General features: G+C 44.4%; 2 protein-coding genes across 5 annotated transcripts in view; both read right to left on the bottom strand.

Moving 5' to 3' along the window:
• LOC142655905 (uncharacterized) overlaps window positions 1-16,670 on the bottom strand; it is a 523,874-nt gene that overhangs the window by 254,113 nt on the left and 253,091 nt on the right. The window lies entirely within an intron of this gene.
• The window catches only part of LOC142667560 (uncharacterized), a 69,361-nt gene that overhangs the window by 14,174 nt on the left and 38,517 nt on the right, over window positions 1-16,670 (bottom strand). For 3 of the 4 annotated variants that reach the window (XM_075847079.1, XM_075847080.1, XM_075847081.1), the window contains one exon: window positions 15,795-15,851. The exons of the other annotated variant lie outside the window; for it this stretch is intronic. In XM_075847079.1, the coding sequence (XP_075703194.1) occupies window positions 15,795-15,851 (57 nt within the window). The remainder of the gene's footprint in view (window positions 1-15,794; window positions 15,852-16,670) is intronic. 4 annotated transcript variants of the gene reach the window in all.

The raw sequence follows: 16,670 nt of genomic DNA, 5'->3' as shown, positions 1-16,670 counted from the left end.
TTAATTTTCATGGCCTAGTTCCAAAATTTTTTGCAAAAAAACTGGCCAGTCAAAATGCTTGCTACACCCCTAAATAAATTCCTCGAGGGGTGTAGTTTCCCAAATGGGGTCACTTTTGGGGGGTTTCCACTGTTTTAGTTCCACACGACCTGTTCAAAGCCGACATGGTGCCTAAAATATATTCTAATAAAAAGGAGGCCCAAAATCCACCAGGTGCTCCTTTGCTTCTGAGGCCGGTGCTTCAGTCCAGTAGCACACTAGGGCCATATGTGGGATATTTCCTAAAACTGCAGAATCACGGCAATAAATATTGAGTTGCATTTCTTGGGTAAAACCTTCTGTGGTACAAAAAAAAAAATGGATTCAAAATGAATTTCTGGAAAAAAATAATGAACTTTGTAAATTTCACCTCTACTTTGCCTTAATTCCTGCGCAATGTCTAAAGGGTTAAGAAACTTTCTAAATGCTGTTTTGAATACTTTGAGGGGTGAAGTTTTTAAAATGGGGTAACTTATTGGCGGTTTCTAATATCTAAGGACCTCAAAGCCACTTCACAACTGAACTGGTCCCTGTAAAAATAGCATTTTGAAACTTTCTTGAAAATGTGAGAAATTGCTGCTCAAGTTCTAAGCCTTGTAACGTCCTAGAAAAATAAAATGATGTTCAAAAAACGATGCCAATCTAAAGTAGACATATGGAGGATGTTAGTTAGCAACATTTTTGTGTGGTATAACTTCCTGTCTTACAAGCAGATACATTTAAATTGAGAAAAATGCTAATTTTTGCAATTTTGGCGGTTTTCACAATTAAATACTGAATTTATCGGCCAAATTTTGCCAGTAACATAAAGTCCAATGTGTCACGAGAAAACAATCTCAGAATCGCTTGGATAGGTAAAAGCATTCCTGAGTTATTACCACATAAAGTGAAACATGTCAGATTTGAAAAATGAGGCTCTGTCAGGAAGGTCAAAAGTGGCCAAAGAGGAAAGGGGTTAAAGTTATGTTCAACTGGGCGTGTATTGTGTTTGTTACATCTGGGTGTGTTTACTTGTTTTACTAGCTGGGCGTTGTGAATGGAAGTGTATGATGCTGACGAATCAGCATCATCCACTTCTCTTCGTTACCACCCAGCTTCTGGCAGTGCACAGACACACAGCGTGTCCTCGCGAGATCACGCTGTGACGTCACTCACTTCCTCCCACAGGAACTTCATCGCGTTGGATGAGCGAGGGCACGCTGTGTGTCTGTGAACTGCCAGAAGCTGGGTGGTAACGAAGAGAAGTGGATGATGCTGATTCGTCAGCATCATACACTTCCATTCACAACGCCCAGCTAGTAAAACAAGTAAACACACCCAGATGTAACGAACACAATACACGTCCAGTTGGACATAAGAAAGGCTCATTTGCATAAATATAAAAATGCTCATAACTTGGCCAAAAATGCTCGTTTTTGAAAAAGAAAAACGTTACGGTTATCTACATTGCAGCGCCGATCACATGCAATAGGAGATAGGGGTTTGAAAATCTGGTGACAGAGCCTCTTTAAAGCAAAATCAACTACTATGCCTCCTCTGGACACTTGTCCAGCGGTTAAAGTTTTTCTAGACTTAGTGGGTCAAGATATTGTATCACTCCCATACCACAGAATAGAGAATAATATCACTGAAGTGGAACACCAGGCATTACAAGAACTCAGATTGTTGTCTTTAAACAATCGGATAAGGGGGGAAACATTGTTATCTGGCCCAAGGATCAATATATACGTGAAGCAAAGAGGCAGCTACTTGACAAACCGTGCTATAAACCGTTATGGGGGGATCCGACAGCTCAATTCTTGAATGAATATAATGTATTGATTTCAGAAGCTCTCTCATTGGGAGCGATCACCCCCAATGAAAAAAGTTTATCCGTCAAGGACCCTAGGGTTTCCACCTTTTATATGCTCCCAAAAGGTCCACAAAAATCTTGTGAACCCTCCCAGGCAGGCCTATTGTCTCTGGTGTGGGAAATCTCACGGAGAAGTGTAACAAGTGGCTCGACAATGAACTCTGTGATAGTGTCCAATTTACCTTCCCACACCAGAGACACTATGCAAATTACTGAAAGAGTTGGATGGAATCAGTCTTAATCAAGATTAAATTCTGGTAACCTGTGACGTGGAAAGTCTGTATACCAGCATCAATACTCTAGAGGTTTTTCAGCGGTAGACCATTATCTATCTAGAGACCAGAGTCTGAACCCTGTGAGGAAGGCCTTTATTCTTAAAGCACTGAGATTTATCCTTACACGGAACTATTTCATATTTGATGGGCGGTTTTACCTGCAAATTAGGGGCACGGCGATGGGAGCAGCTGTGGCCCCCACATTTGCCAACATTTATCTTGGCTGGTGGGAGGAGGTAATCGTTTTTTGTGATGAGTTGAAAATCTTGACAGATAACGTCTGTCTTTGGAGGCGTTTTATTGACGACATATTAGTAATTGGGGGGGGGGGGGCTCCATCCTTGATTTGGAGAATCTTATTGAGAAATTGAATGACAATGATTTCAATCTGAAATTGACCCTCGACCATAACCCACAGTCGATTCCGTTTTTGGATGTTCTCATCTACACAGATCCAGAGAGGAATATTCACACTGATCTTTATAGAAAAGTGACTGCCACCAACAGCTTATTAGCTGCTGAAAGCGCACACTCAAGAAGCACAATTAGAGCAATACCGAAGGGGGAATTCTTGAGACAGATGCAATTGCTCAACTTTTATCAATTTCAAAAAACAAGCAGTTGAATTGAGGGCTAGGTTGCAGGCGAGACACTATTCTAACCGCAATATCAAAGAGGCCTATAACATAGCGCTGAGAACTAACCGTGAAGAATTGCTCATTTCCAAAAAGACACGAGCTAAGACAGCTATCAAAACCACTGAAATCCCTATACAGCCCAGATTTATCACTGACTACCATGCAGACTGGGATAGCATGATGCAGATTATAACCAAACACTGGCATGTACTCAAATCTGATCCCAATTTAACCCCTTAATGACCGGGCCTGAAAAGACGTTAATGACCAGCTCAATTTTTCTGTTTTTGCCTCTCTGCGCTTCTGCAGCCATAATTTTTATATTTTTTCATTGACATGGCTGTATGAGGCCTTGTTTTATGCGAGAGAAATAGTATTTTTTTTTCCCACAGTTTGGTGGTAAAAAAAATTTTTTTTACGGTGTGAATATAGGAAAAAGCGATTCTCGGCATAGTTTTTCTTGTTTCTTTTTTATCCCGTTCACGTTTCACGCTAAATAACCCATTAGATTAATTCTTCAGGTTATTACGGTCGTGTAGATACCTAATATGCGTAGGTTTTTTGTTTTTATTTAGTGATGGGGCAATAAAATGTATTTTATGCAAAATAAAGACACTTTTTGGGACTTTTTTTTATTTATTTGTTTTGTTACTTTTTTTTTTTTAATCCCATCAAGGGATAACTTTATTTGTAACTTTATTTTTTACTTGTAATGTATTAGCATACTCCTGTATGCTAATACATTACACTGTGTCACAATGACACAGGCTGCTGATCGGGCAGCACATAGTGTGCCCGAACAGCAGGCACACGGAACAGACAGCCCTGGGGTCCTTTGTAGGTCCCCAGGGCTGACTGCAGAGGGATTCCCCGATGTTTGATCGCATCACTGGAATCCCGGTGATGCGATCAAAGAGGGGAATTCCCTTTGATCATGCCGCGGTCACGGACCGCGGTAATCAAAGAGTTAAACAGCTGGGGTTGGAATGTTTGCCGACCCCAGCTGTGTTCAGGAGGCTGCTCTAAGATCAGGAGCGGTTAGTAACAGCTCCTGCTTAGAGGACGAGCGCTCTCACGAGCGCTCATCAGCCTGATCTGCAGCGACGCCAAAAGACGTCTCTGCAGACTAAGCACCCGCACCGCCTGACGTCAAAAGACAGTGGGCGGTCGGGAAGGTGTTAAACACTATTTTGGGAGAGAGGGCCCTTTCAGGTTATCGCAAAGGAACCAGTATTTCGAACCTTTTGGTTGCAAGTCATTTTACGCGGGGTGACGGTACTAGGAGGGTCCAGAATACGGGGTTCTTCCCTTGTAAGTTATGTAAAGCATGTAGAATACTGACTACAACCAAACAATTCACTGATGGATTTGGGGCACTGTATAAGATCAAAGAACATATGAACTGTAACTCTGAAGGAGTCGTGTACTGTCTGGAGTGCCACTGCGGTTCGAGATACGTGGGTAAAACGATCAGAGCACTCAAAATCCGTATTGGAGAATATGTCAGGACAATCATAAACTATGACAAAACTGAGAAGGATTGTAAACTCCAAAAGAAAATATTCACACCTACTCCAATCGCCAAACACTTTAAAGAGAGACATAATCTGGAATGGCAGACTCTGAAAGGTTGGGCCATTTGCAAACTCAACATGGGCATTAGAGGGGGCAACCTTGATGAGGCCCTTCTGAGGAGAGAAGGTGAGTGGATATTTCGTATGAACTCCGTCAAAAAGTTTGGCATAAACCGAAGTTTTAATTTTGGTTGTTTTCTTTGAACCTGGAACCAACCAGGATTCATAATAATGAAGATCTTAGATTATCAGTTTACCGTGCTTGATATTCAAAATTTCTACCACTGGCACACTTAATGAGCAATTATTACCAACACAGTATTGTGCATCTAGGAGCTTATCCTTTCTTGTTACATTCACATTTACATTCTTGTTTCTGCAGGATAATGCTATATGCGCACTTAATTGTGTAGCACAATGTCCTGATATGACTGCAATCTGAATTTTTCGTTACAATTTGATACATCCTGAGTCTAGGCAATGTTATTTCAATATTGATACATTCCTGGAACTAGCCGGAAGTATCACGTTGCACCATTACTTTGTTTCCATTCTCAAATTGTTTGGATTGGTTACCATTCCTGTCATTCAGGAACTCTTAACATATCTGGCCTTTGATTCCGGCGGTTGCCACCCCTGGAAGAAGCCGGAAGTACCGGCGAAACGCGCGTCGGGTGTCTTTTAAAATATCACCAATGTTAGATGCTAACACTTTGCTCCGTACTGCTAAATAGCAGTTTTACTGTTCATTCTGCAGAATATCTGCTTTAGTTAGGGAACAAGCACGCTCATACTGCATGCTGGGCTGCTCGAATAGCTCACTATGCATAGGGGGCACGGAGCTGAGCTATGTTTGAGATCGGACCGTACTCAAACAGCTGATAGCAGCTCACCTCCTTGCAGCCCTTCCCACATATATGCTACTCACCAGGCAGCCCTACTTTGCACATTTAGCAAACTGTGGTACGATATCCTGACTGCCTGTCAGGCAGAGTACTCACTTTTGCTTGGAACTGGAGAACGTTGTCCAGGCGCGCTGCCTGTGTGATCATTTGCCCGGGAGTGCGGCTGGTCTGTCACGTCTCCTTGCAGAGCTCTCTCGGCGTAGCAGTTGCAGCTCTGCTACATCGAGCCTTTACACACACGACAATACACATAACTGTGATTGTTTCCAACGGGGCTTCTTGTTGCTACTTGCGGTCACACATACACAGCTGACCGCGGCCTATTTGTTGGCCCACATAAATTAACTGCCTGAAAGGCAGAAAGTTTACAGACAGGTTAACTTAAGGTTTTACTAGCTGGGCGTTGTGAATAGACTGGTTCGTCAGCATCATACACTTCTATTCACAATGCCCAGCTAGTAAAACAAGTAAAAACGCCCAGATGTACATACACAATACACGCCCAGTTGGAAATAAGAGAAAACACGCCCAGTTGTCCATTAGAAAGGCTCATTTGCATAAGTATAAAGTTGCTCATAACTTGGCCAAAAATGATCGTTTCTAAAAAAACACCAACGTTACTGTTATCTACATTGCAGCGCCGATCACATGCAATAGGAGATAGGGATTTGATAATCTGGTGACAGAGCCTCTTTAAGTTGCTAGTACGCAGCAGTTTCCGCTCTGCTGTGCCGTGTCTATTTACATAAGACACATGTACATGCAATCCACTATAGTCATATTGATGCAGGGGTTTCTCCACCGCTGGGCTTTACTTACAGCCCGTTGGGGGAACCTTTAGTTTCATATGCAATTAGACTGTCTCACCACCAACACTGAAGGGGACAGTAATTTGCAATTATTCAACATTTCAATCTCTGGTCCAGGGACTATTACAGTTTCTTCTCGATTATACAAAGGGGGAGACCAGACACATATATCCTTTAATAATCCAGAGCAATTCAATTTTGTCATAGTGTGCCAACTTAGGGGACTTTGGCGCAACGTCACTTTTCATCTAACATTGTTCTTCTAATTTCAATAATAAAGTATTTTTTACATTGATGAAACACACTACTTTTCCTACTCCCCGTTCCTTTATTCATGTATCGACAATTGGTGGTGTACACCTAGTGTGAATTACTATAGCATATTATATATACAATTGTAAGAGGGTAATACCTATCTAAATATATCGCTATTAACTTAGCATACAATTTAGCATCTGTGTTGATGAGATATGGGCCTGTAGTTCGCACAATGTTGCGGATCCCTTCCCTCCTTTGGGATGACCGTGATATGTGCCTGTAAAAACGAATCCGGGAATCTCACCTGTTCCGAAATGGAATTAAACGACTCTTGCAGAAACGGTACCAAGTCCTCCGCTAGCGATTTATAAAATACTGCCGTATACCCATCAGGCCCCGGACTCTTCCCCGCCGGTAATGCTTTGATAGCCTGCAATAACTCCTCTGGAAAACAGTAAATCCAGGCCCAGAGCCTCTTCCGGAGACAACCTAGGAAGCGCAGTGTCCCTAATATACTCGGATAAGGAGAACGGTGATTCGGAAGGGGCATGACCCAGATTAGGAGCGGGCAGATTGTAAAGCGTGGAATAATACTCACAGAAGGCTGATGCTATATCTTCCGTCTTAAACGCAAGCTCACCCGCTACTGTTCGTATCGATGGTATAAAGGAAGACTCCCCCCGCTCCCGCATCACCCGTGCCAACGCCTTCCCCGCCTTATTGCCCCGCTTATAATATTTTCGGGTATATACCTAACGGAATCGCGCACTGTTACTGTCCATCAGCAGTTGAGCCTCGTGACGGGTCTTAGTCCGTTCCCGAAGAGTGCGTTCTTGCAGCGACTGTTTAGGTTTGGATTCTAGTGACTGCACCCTCACTAGAAGCGCCTGAAGCGTCGCCCCCCTCTCCTTCTTGAGGCGAGCCCCATGTTTGATGAGAACCCCCCTGAGCACACACTTCAATGCCTCCCATTTCACCGCAGGGGCGGTGTCATCACTAGCATGATCCCCTTTAAAATTCACCACCGATTGTTTCAACTCACTCATACACAAGGGGTCCTTCAGCAGAGATTCATTTAGGCGCAAAGTGAAGCCTCTACGACTCTGCGGTGCAAAGCGCAGAACACAAGACACCGGAGCGTGTTCAGAGAGAAGCATACTACCAATAGAAGTCTTTTCTAGGAAAGATAATAGACTATGGTGTACCATAACTTAATCTATCCTGCTGTAGGAGTTATGTGCAAACGAGTAGAAGGTAAAGTCCCTTTCATCTGGATGAGTCAACCGCCACGCATCACAAAGCTGCATATCTCTAAGCCTCTTCCTCCACTTGTTATATGCTAGGGACGTCCTTCCAGGAGGACGTATCGAGCAAAGGATTAATGGCCAGATTAAAGTCCCCACATAGGATAGGTACTCCCACCGCAAAAGAGCTCAACTCTTCCAACATCTTCAGAAAAAAAGAAACTTGGTTAGTATTAGGGGCATATACATTGGCTACCGTGACCTTGCGGACCACCACTTCACATTTCATAAAAATGAATCTTGCCTCAGAATCCATATAGGTATCCATTACCCTACCGTGAAAGGATTTATGCAGGAAAATAGAAACCCCCCTAGTCTTGCCGTTCGGATTACTGCAGTGGTATCCCACCGGATAGTATTTATTCCGAATGATCGGAACCCGATCCGCTCTGAAGTGAGTCTCCTGAATACACAGCACCTGAATCCTCTGTTTATGTGAAGCATACAAGATCGGAGACCTCTTTTCCGGAACATTAAATCCCTTCACATTCAGGGATGAAATGGTAAATTCAGCCATTATCTCTAAACTCAAAAGGAGCAAAGCTACATCTATTCACAAAATACTCGTGTTCACCAGCCGCTGCCGCCACACCCACCATCCCGTCCAGGACATTGAATACACTACAGATATTCCAAGCAAACATTGCATTACCATAGCATAGCATCAATCGCATAACATGGATACAAAAGAAAAAGAAAAAACAGACATAAGACAGGTAAAACATCCGGTCGCTACAAAATACTATATTGTGCCTCCAAGCACCTATATCACTGGTTAGAACCCTCCCAGTCTCAGCGATATGCCTATGTGGGGGTCACAGAGGACTACCGTCAAGCAGTACACTACTACTGGTTAAAAAAAGTGAAGAGACCGGATTAAGCTCCACAGCCTTTAATATCAACGTCTGCTAAACCATTTACGCGAAGGGACAGACCTATCATATGTGGGTATAAACAAACTACAGGGTCTGTAAATGCTTCATGTAGACCCACCACGGGACCTTTCTAACCTCCCCAGAACCAAATCTAAGCAGTTTACCCAAACTAGATCTCTACATCAACCCAACAGGAGATATTAACTTATTTGATCACAGACTCACAAATTTGATGAGCTCGAGTATCTCTGCATGGGTGGCCACCTGAAATGCAAAGGGATTAAAAAAGAACCTATAAAACATCAACGCTCCCGAAATCTTGCAGGGGATGTTCTGTCACCACCGCGGCCTCTGCGGCAATGGTGAGCCCGATCTCTCTCTCTCCGTCCAGTCGCGGGCGCTCCCAGCCCCGGCAGAGTGTCCATTTGGAAAATCTCCCAGTCCGGTAATGAAAGGAAAGGCAATCCAAGGGCCTTCAGAAATCCCAGGAGTTCTTCCACACGTACATGTAGGGCAAATGGAAATACCCACCGATAAGTTATCCCTCGCTGTTGCAGCACGGAAAGCAAAGGGCGCAGCAGCCCACGTTGTCGAAGGGTGCGTCTCGCTAAATCAGGAAACAGGAGCAGTTTAGCACCATCAAAATCGATCTCGGCCTTTAATCTCGCCTTCTGCATGATCTGCTCTTTCAGGCCATAATAGTGAATACGGCAAATGACATCTCTCGGTCTAGCAGCATCAGAACTCTTCAGACGCAGTGCCCTGTGCGCTCTATCTATTTCTATATAGGTGTCCACGGGCCGGTGAAGTAAGCTTTTAAAAATGCCTGTCAGCGTTGGTATTAAGTCAGCCGTTTTAGTCGCCTCTGGCAAGCCTCGCAGACTGATATTATTCTTCCTATTTCTGTTTTCCAGGTCGTCCAGTTGCCCTTGCATTTGTCGCTGCTGTGAGGCAGAGGCTCTCTGCGCCTCAGTAAGCTGTTGTATAGACGTAGACACAGAGTCTTTCCAGGATTCCAATGCACTAACTTTAGCCCTTAGGGCAGATACCTCTGACTGGACCACGTGCAGGTCTCAGCGCCACGCCACTTTTAAATCGGCCGCCATCTCCTCCATATCCCTTTTAGAAGGTAAAAGCACCAGCAAAGCCTGTAATTCTGGATGACCTCTGAGCGTCTGGGCTGCTCTGTCCGGTGGCGGCAGTTCTCCCATCATACTCCCATCACTGGAGGGAAAAGGAGAGGACCTCTCTCCCACAGTTCCCCTGAGTCGCTGTCGTCTGCAGGTTACAGGGGGTGTCACTCCTTCCGAGGAGCTCTCTTCTCCGTCCTCAGCCCCGAGATCTTCCTGAGCCATGGCATGACTCCGTTCCGGTATCTCTCCCGGCGTGGCCCGCTGGACCACCTCTCCCCTGTCTCGACCCGTGACCTGCGTCGGAGAGCAGGCTGCCGCACTGCCTCTCTCCTCCCCAGCGCCATCTGCCCCTGCATGCTTCCGGTCCCGGCCGCCATCTTGGCTTCGCCACGAGGTGCCAGCGGTAGCCGATCCGTGACCTCCCCTGCTGGCGCCGTTCCTGCCCGGCCATTCCTCCTCACACTCCTGTCTCCTGTGGCATTTCCCTTCTCCGTCTCACTGCCGGCTCCACTGAGCCACATCTGGGGGAGCGCTCTGCATCATCCAGCAGAGGCACGGGCATCATCTCACCTCGGTCCTGGCCGCCGCCATCTTGGCTCCTCCTCGTCGTTCCAGCCGACTCGGGTAAGTGGCCTCCTCTCCCGGTCATCTCCCTCAGTCAGGGATTCGGATGCTCGTGCCGCTTCCCTCTCCACCTCCGTATCAAGCAGCTCCTCCAGGTTAGCAGCAAGTCGGGCGGGACTGCACTCCATGCCGGCGGCAAAAAGTTCTAAATTGGGGTGTCTGCACCCCCGTGGGTCTGGGTCCCCCGTGGGGCCTTTTTTTGCTCGCTTTTTACCCATTTAAATGTGCAGTCTGTCCCTTTTTTGCTCAGGCTTGTGGAGAGCTCCCTCAAGCACGTCTGCTCTCCAGCTCATCCAGCCACGCCCCCCTGGGGTGGGTATTTTATGTGTATTTTTTTTTTTTGCACTTTTTATTGCTATGGTCTGTCCCTCAAAAGGTCAGAAAAGATCTTTGGGGAACTTTATATATTTTTTTTCTTTTTACACCATCTTTTCCACTGTAACTGGGGCTGCATAGCAGCCCCAGTTACAGGGGAAATCAGCCCTCTCATTGTCATGAGTAGGGCTAGTTAGACCCAGCAGCAGTCTGCCACGAACGGCATCCCGGCGATCATGTGATCAGTCGCATGAACACCGGGACCAAAACAGCGGCACAGCCGCTGCCTCTATTCCTAGACACAGCGTTCATTGAGCGCTGTGTAAAAGAGATCGGAGAAGACAGAAGCAGCGAAAGCTGCTTCTATCCTCTCCTCAGGGTCCCAGGCAGTCACTCAAGTTAAAACCTGCGCGGTAAATAGTCTATGGCTCGGGTTTTAAGGACCCTGACCGCTGGCAGTAAAAACACAGCCAGCGGTTGGGAACCAGTTAATAAAGTGATTGATTCTCACAATGTTTTTTGTTATTCTCAGTGTTCATTGAATTGTGTTTGATCAATGTAACTAAAAGGTATATAAGGCAATGATGTCACATCACATGGTGAAGATTGGCTGCCTTGGAGACAACACAGGGTGTCATGACACCTTAAAAACATAGAGAAGCGGGAAACTGCAATGTAGAGCAGAATAAAGGAGTATTCCCAACACAGGATATGCTGTAAATGTCTGGTAGATTCAGGTCCGGCCTCTGGCACTCGCACCTATGTGGAATATAGAGGTCCCCTGACCCGCTTGTAGAGTGGTTTGCTGCATCATGGCGGAGAATGATTGAAGGGGTGGCCACGCATAGGCATATACTAGATCCATGTTCCTAAAAAAAACTTCTTTGTTTAAGACAGCAGATCTGGATGTTTCCGGCAGAGGAAGTCTACAACCGTGTATTCTGATCCTTTTAGATGGACTGAGGAGAGAGATTGATTTTCCTTGGCCCAGATGACATGAATAATATTCTCAGACTCATAGGTTGCTTCATATTTGCACAGGAATGTAGAGATTATGTTTTCTTTTGTCTAACGCAATGAACAAAAAATGAATGGAAATTCCATACTGTAAATGTAAAAAGAGAATTGTCCAAATCTTGAAGCCACGAAGAATTGGAGGAAGGACTGCAATATTCTCACCCAAATTCAGGGGAAAAATAAAAAAAAAGTAATAAAGTCTAGAAAATTAACAGAACTGCACTACATAGGATAAGTACATTAAACATAGCCACAATAAAATCAGTGGGTATGGGGCTCACCTTTAGGTGTACAACGCTATATTAGAGCATGTATGTAATGAGGATGCTGCCGGTACCCCTTATGTGCAATACTCGGCTCGCCGGGACTTTTGTGAATCAGCAGACAACTAGACAGGATTCCATGTAAAAAAAAAAATAAAAGAGGCACTCGTCTGGCGCATGAAGCACCAGAACTTTTCTACGTTTTAAAGCTTTATTGGAGGTCTAAACAATACTAAAGATTTCCGGGTGATTTGAACCCCTTCTATAGGTCAGAGACATACACACAACATGGTAGCCATCAAATATTTAGGCCGGGTTCACATATGACAGAAATTTTCCATTGTGAGTTTTTGGCGCAAATCTGTGGTGAATCCACATGTGGATTTTGCCACGGATTCACCTTGGACTTCAACCCTTCTACATTGAAATAGGTGAAATGTGCGACAAATCCGCTGGCCTCCAATCCTCACAATACACTGAAACTTCCTGTTCTGTAGGTACCACTTTCTACACTCCTCATCAAAGGCAGGATTACAATGACAGGTACCGCATATATATATATATATATATATATATATATATATATATATATATAAAACCGGATCCACCATTTATAATAGACTGACCCTTTCTGTTCTATAGAGATAATTTCTCAGCAGCCATCTCAGTATCATCACAGGCAGGATTACACTGACAGGTACCACTTATATATAGATAACAGGATCCACCATTTATAATAGACTGATCCTTCCTGTTCTGTAGAGATCTTTTCTCAGCAGTCATCTCATTATAATTACAGGCAGGATTACACTGACTGGTATAACACCTATATGTACAATCCTGAACATTGAAATTGCACACGAAGGAGGAAAAGTTTCGAGGCACATGCTAATGATATGAAAATGCCCCAAAAAAAAAAAAAAAAGGACATTTTTTTCCCCAAACTTCTTGTATATTTCAGTATCGAGTATGAGCGCAACGTGCAGAAACACACACACACACACCTTGGCATGCTATCAATGACGTTATTAATGGTATGCCACTATGAATGCACATGGGCATGCAAATCATCATGATTTGCTGCTAGCAGCTGCTCCATTTGCAATTGCCGACCAATGACATCCCAGATGCGTTCAATGGGAGACAAGTCCGAAAACACGCAGGCCACGGAAGTACATTTAGGCCGTGCAGGCTGCTCACAGTAGCACGAGAAGCATATAGCCTGGCATTAGCCTGTTGAAAAACCGCTTCTGGGACACTTTGGAGGTGCTTGAAAATTTTATCATTTGCAGATCTTACCGATATCTGCTACTTCCTCGATTTGCATAACCTTACAACCTGCCCTTCTTGGCGTTGCAATTTCAATTTTGAGGCGTGTATAACACAGGATCCACCATTTATAGTAGACTGACCCTTCCTGTTCTGTAGAGATCCCTTCTCAGCTTACATATTATTATCATCACTAGCAGGATTACAATGCCAGGTCACACTAACATTATATGGACAAAAGTATTGGGACACACCTCTTAGGTTGGGTTCACATTGCGGTCCAAATTTTTTTTATTTTTACCACACGGTGTGAACCCAGCCTGAATCAATGAATTCAGGTAATTCCTTCAGTCCCTTTGCCACAGGTGTATAAAATCAAGCACCTAGCCATGCAGTCACCTTTGCAAACACTTGTGAAAGAATGTGTTCTAAAAAAAACAAAAACTCACTGAATTCGAGCGTGGTACTGTAATATTATGTTACCATTGCAATAAGTAAGTTCCTGAAATGTTTTTTCCTTCTAGATATTCCACGATTAACAGTGAGTGGTGTTATTGCAAAGTAGAAGCGTTTAGAAACGACAGCAACTTAGCCACAAAGTGTCAGACTAATGTAACGTTACAGACCGGAGTTGTCGAGTGCGGAGGCGCACAGTACATGACGTTCGCCAACGCTCGGCTGACCTAATAACTGCAGAGCTCCGTATCTCCTCTGACATTAACATCTGCACAAAAACTGTGTCCCCCGAGTTTAATGGCATGGGTTTCCATAGCTGTATGCAAGCTGTACACTACCAAGCACAATACCAGGTGTCCGATGGAGTGGTTAACAGCACGCTGCCACTGGACTCTGGAGCATTGGAAATGTGCTTTGTGGAGTGACAAATCACACTTCTGTCTGCCTTTGTTTGGCAAATACCAGGAGAACATTGCCTGCCTTAATGCATTGTGCCAACTGTTAAGTTTAGTGGATGAGCGATAATGCTATGGAATTGTTTTTCAGGGGTCCACTTAGGAAGTCAAGGGAAATCTTAAAAAACATTAGCACACCAAGACATTTTGAACTGTATGTTTCTAACTTTGTTGGAATGGTTTGCGGTAGGCCCTTTTCTGTTTCAGCATGACTGTGCCCCAATGCACAAGGTCTATAAAGGGATGGTTGGTGTGGAAGAATTTGACTGACCCGCACAGAGCCCTAAAATTAACCCTATCGAACACCTTCGGAATGTATTAGAAATTTCACAAATGCTCTCCTGAACGGGCAGGAATTCCCAAAGACAAACTCCAAAATTTTGTAGAAAGCCATCCCAGAAGAGTGGAAGCTGCTTTAGTTACAAAATAGGGACCAACTCCATATTAAAACCTTATCGATTTAGAATGGCATGTGTCTGGTGTCTCAAAACTTATATATATATGCATATATACACACACACACTGTATGTGTGTGTGAATGGTCATACACTTCTCTCTCCATTCATGTACTCAGCACATCGTGATCTTGCGAGATCACGCTTGCTGTCACTTACTCGCACATTAACTTTACTGAAGTGTCTTGAGAGTGAATAGACATCACCTCCAGCCAGGACGTGATGTCTATTCACAATCCCGACACTTCGGTAACAATTGTGTGGGACTTAATGACAGCAATCGTGATCTCGATGTGATGTGTAAGTCCCACACAAACGTTACCAAAGTGTCGGGATTGTGAATAGACATCGAGTCCTGGCTGGAGGTGATGTCTATTCACTCTCAAAGACACTTCAGTAAAGTTAATGTGTGAGTAAGTGACAGCACATTGTGGTCCTCATAGGCTTCCATACATGGTAGACCCGGAGGCCGTTGTCTGGCCTCCGGTTGCCATGGAAACCCCCACGATTGCATGAGGGCTGCCGATGTGCTACAAACCCCCTAAATGCGGTGATCGTAATTGATCGCCACATTTAAAGGGCTAATTGCCAAAATAAGCGGCAAAGGACTGCTGGCCGTCAAGAGTGGAGTGTCAGTCATCGGAGACAACTGACCACCCGGTTCCCGATGCACACTGTCGCCGACAGTGTTCACCGGGAATGACTCCGTAACTATACGTCCTTGTGGGGGAAGTAACCTCCCGTGACGACGTATATTTACTGAGTGGTGCGGCTAGGGGTTAATGAAAGAAGCACATAGACTGAATATTTGGAACAAACTTTACCACAAAAAACACTTTGCACAAATATGTTCATATATTTGAACAAATACTGTGCATGGCCATTAAAACTAAGGGAATCCTGGTATCCTTTATTCAAATTTTTACAAGCAGGACATTAACACAGAGAAAAAAGTTGGCACAGTTAATAACTGGTACACATGGGCCGTGAAATCTGAGTGCGCCAAATGGCATCTGTGCATGTGGACAAAAAATTATTGTTTAAAAACCATTGCTTTTAGGGAACCTTGTAAAAATTGCATTGAGGCCTCTAAAACTTCAGAACGTATATTACTGCACACACATTTCAGGAACACCTTACTTACAATAATAATAAGTGGCTACACACATGTTTGTACTTGCATAGTGTGTGCAGCTTTACACAACCATTATGAGCCCTAAAAACATGGATACAAAAAAAAAAAAAAAAACACCATAGTTTGCTGAATGTGGTCCTTACCTCGGAGATCAGTGCATTCACATTGATATGCATCCTCCGGTACGTTCTGCTCGCTGCCTGTATGAAAGATTAAAAATTGAATTTTATTGAGGCAAGTCAAAACAATAAAACACAGGCTAAATAGCCAGATTACTGAACAGGTGTAAGCAAAGTGACCAGAGAGGGGGGTACAAAGCAGGTATCACACACCTATGTGCACCTCAGGTGCCAACGTATCGCTCTCCCTTATTTATTATGGTATAACGCCCTAGTCACATAGTTGCGTCCCTACACGTTTCTGCACCCCCAGTTTACAGAGTGCATCATCAGGGGTCACATTTACTGTTATAGTTAGACACCTAATAGCCGGTGAGCACCTATTGCGTGCTCTGCATTCACCCGGCTCATGCACGACACTAGTCAGCTGGTCGCACCCGAGCCGGACATAAATAAGTAATGTCCCTCCCACCTAGCGGTGATGAGGCGTCCGTCCAGCCAATCCCCGCATGCGACCGTCAGGACTGACGTCACAAGCAAGGGGCGAGCCTCCGGACCCGCTAACCAACCACAAGTAAGGAACAACGGGCATACCTAGTATCTAGGGATTTATAGGCGGCCATACAAATGTCCACTGTGAGAAAAACAGCGGCAGCAGAAGTGAGAAAACTAGATGGCAGATCATTGCCACTATTACAAATAGAGCAAAAGGATCACATATGGTCAGTAAAAATACACATAGGGCGGGCCAGAGACAATAAGTACAAATTAAAAAAGTCTGTGCTTACAGGAACCCTACACTATATGAGCCCTCAGAGTGTATATATAGGGGGCTTGAAGTCTAAAGAGGAGGGGCTTCACATGCCACTACATGTGGGCAAGAGGGGGTAAAAAAAATGT

The sequence above is a fragment of the Rhinoderma darwinii genome, chromosome 1, assembly GCF_050947455.1.
Source record: "Rhinoderma darwinii isolate aRhiDar2 chromosome 1, aRhiDar2.hap1, whole genome shotgun sequence".
NCBI lineage: Eukaryota > Metazoa > Chordata > Amphibia > Anura > Rhinodermatidae > Rhinoderma > Rhinoderma darwinii.
The sequence above is the reverse complement of the archived record's forward strand: the minus strand, read 5'-3'. Positions and strand labels throughout refer to the sequence as shown.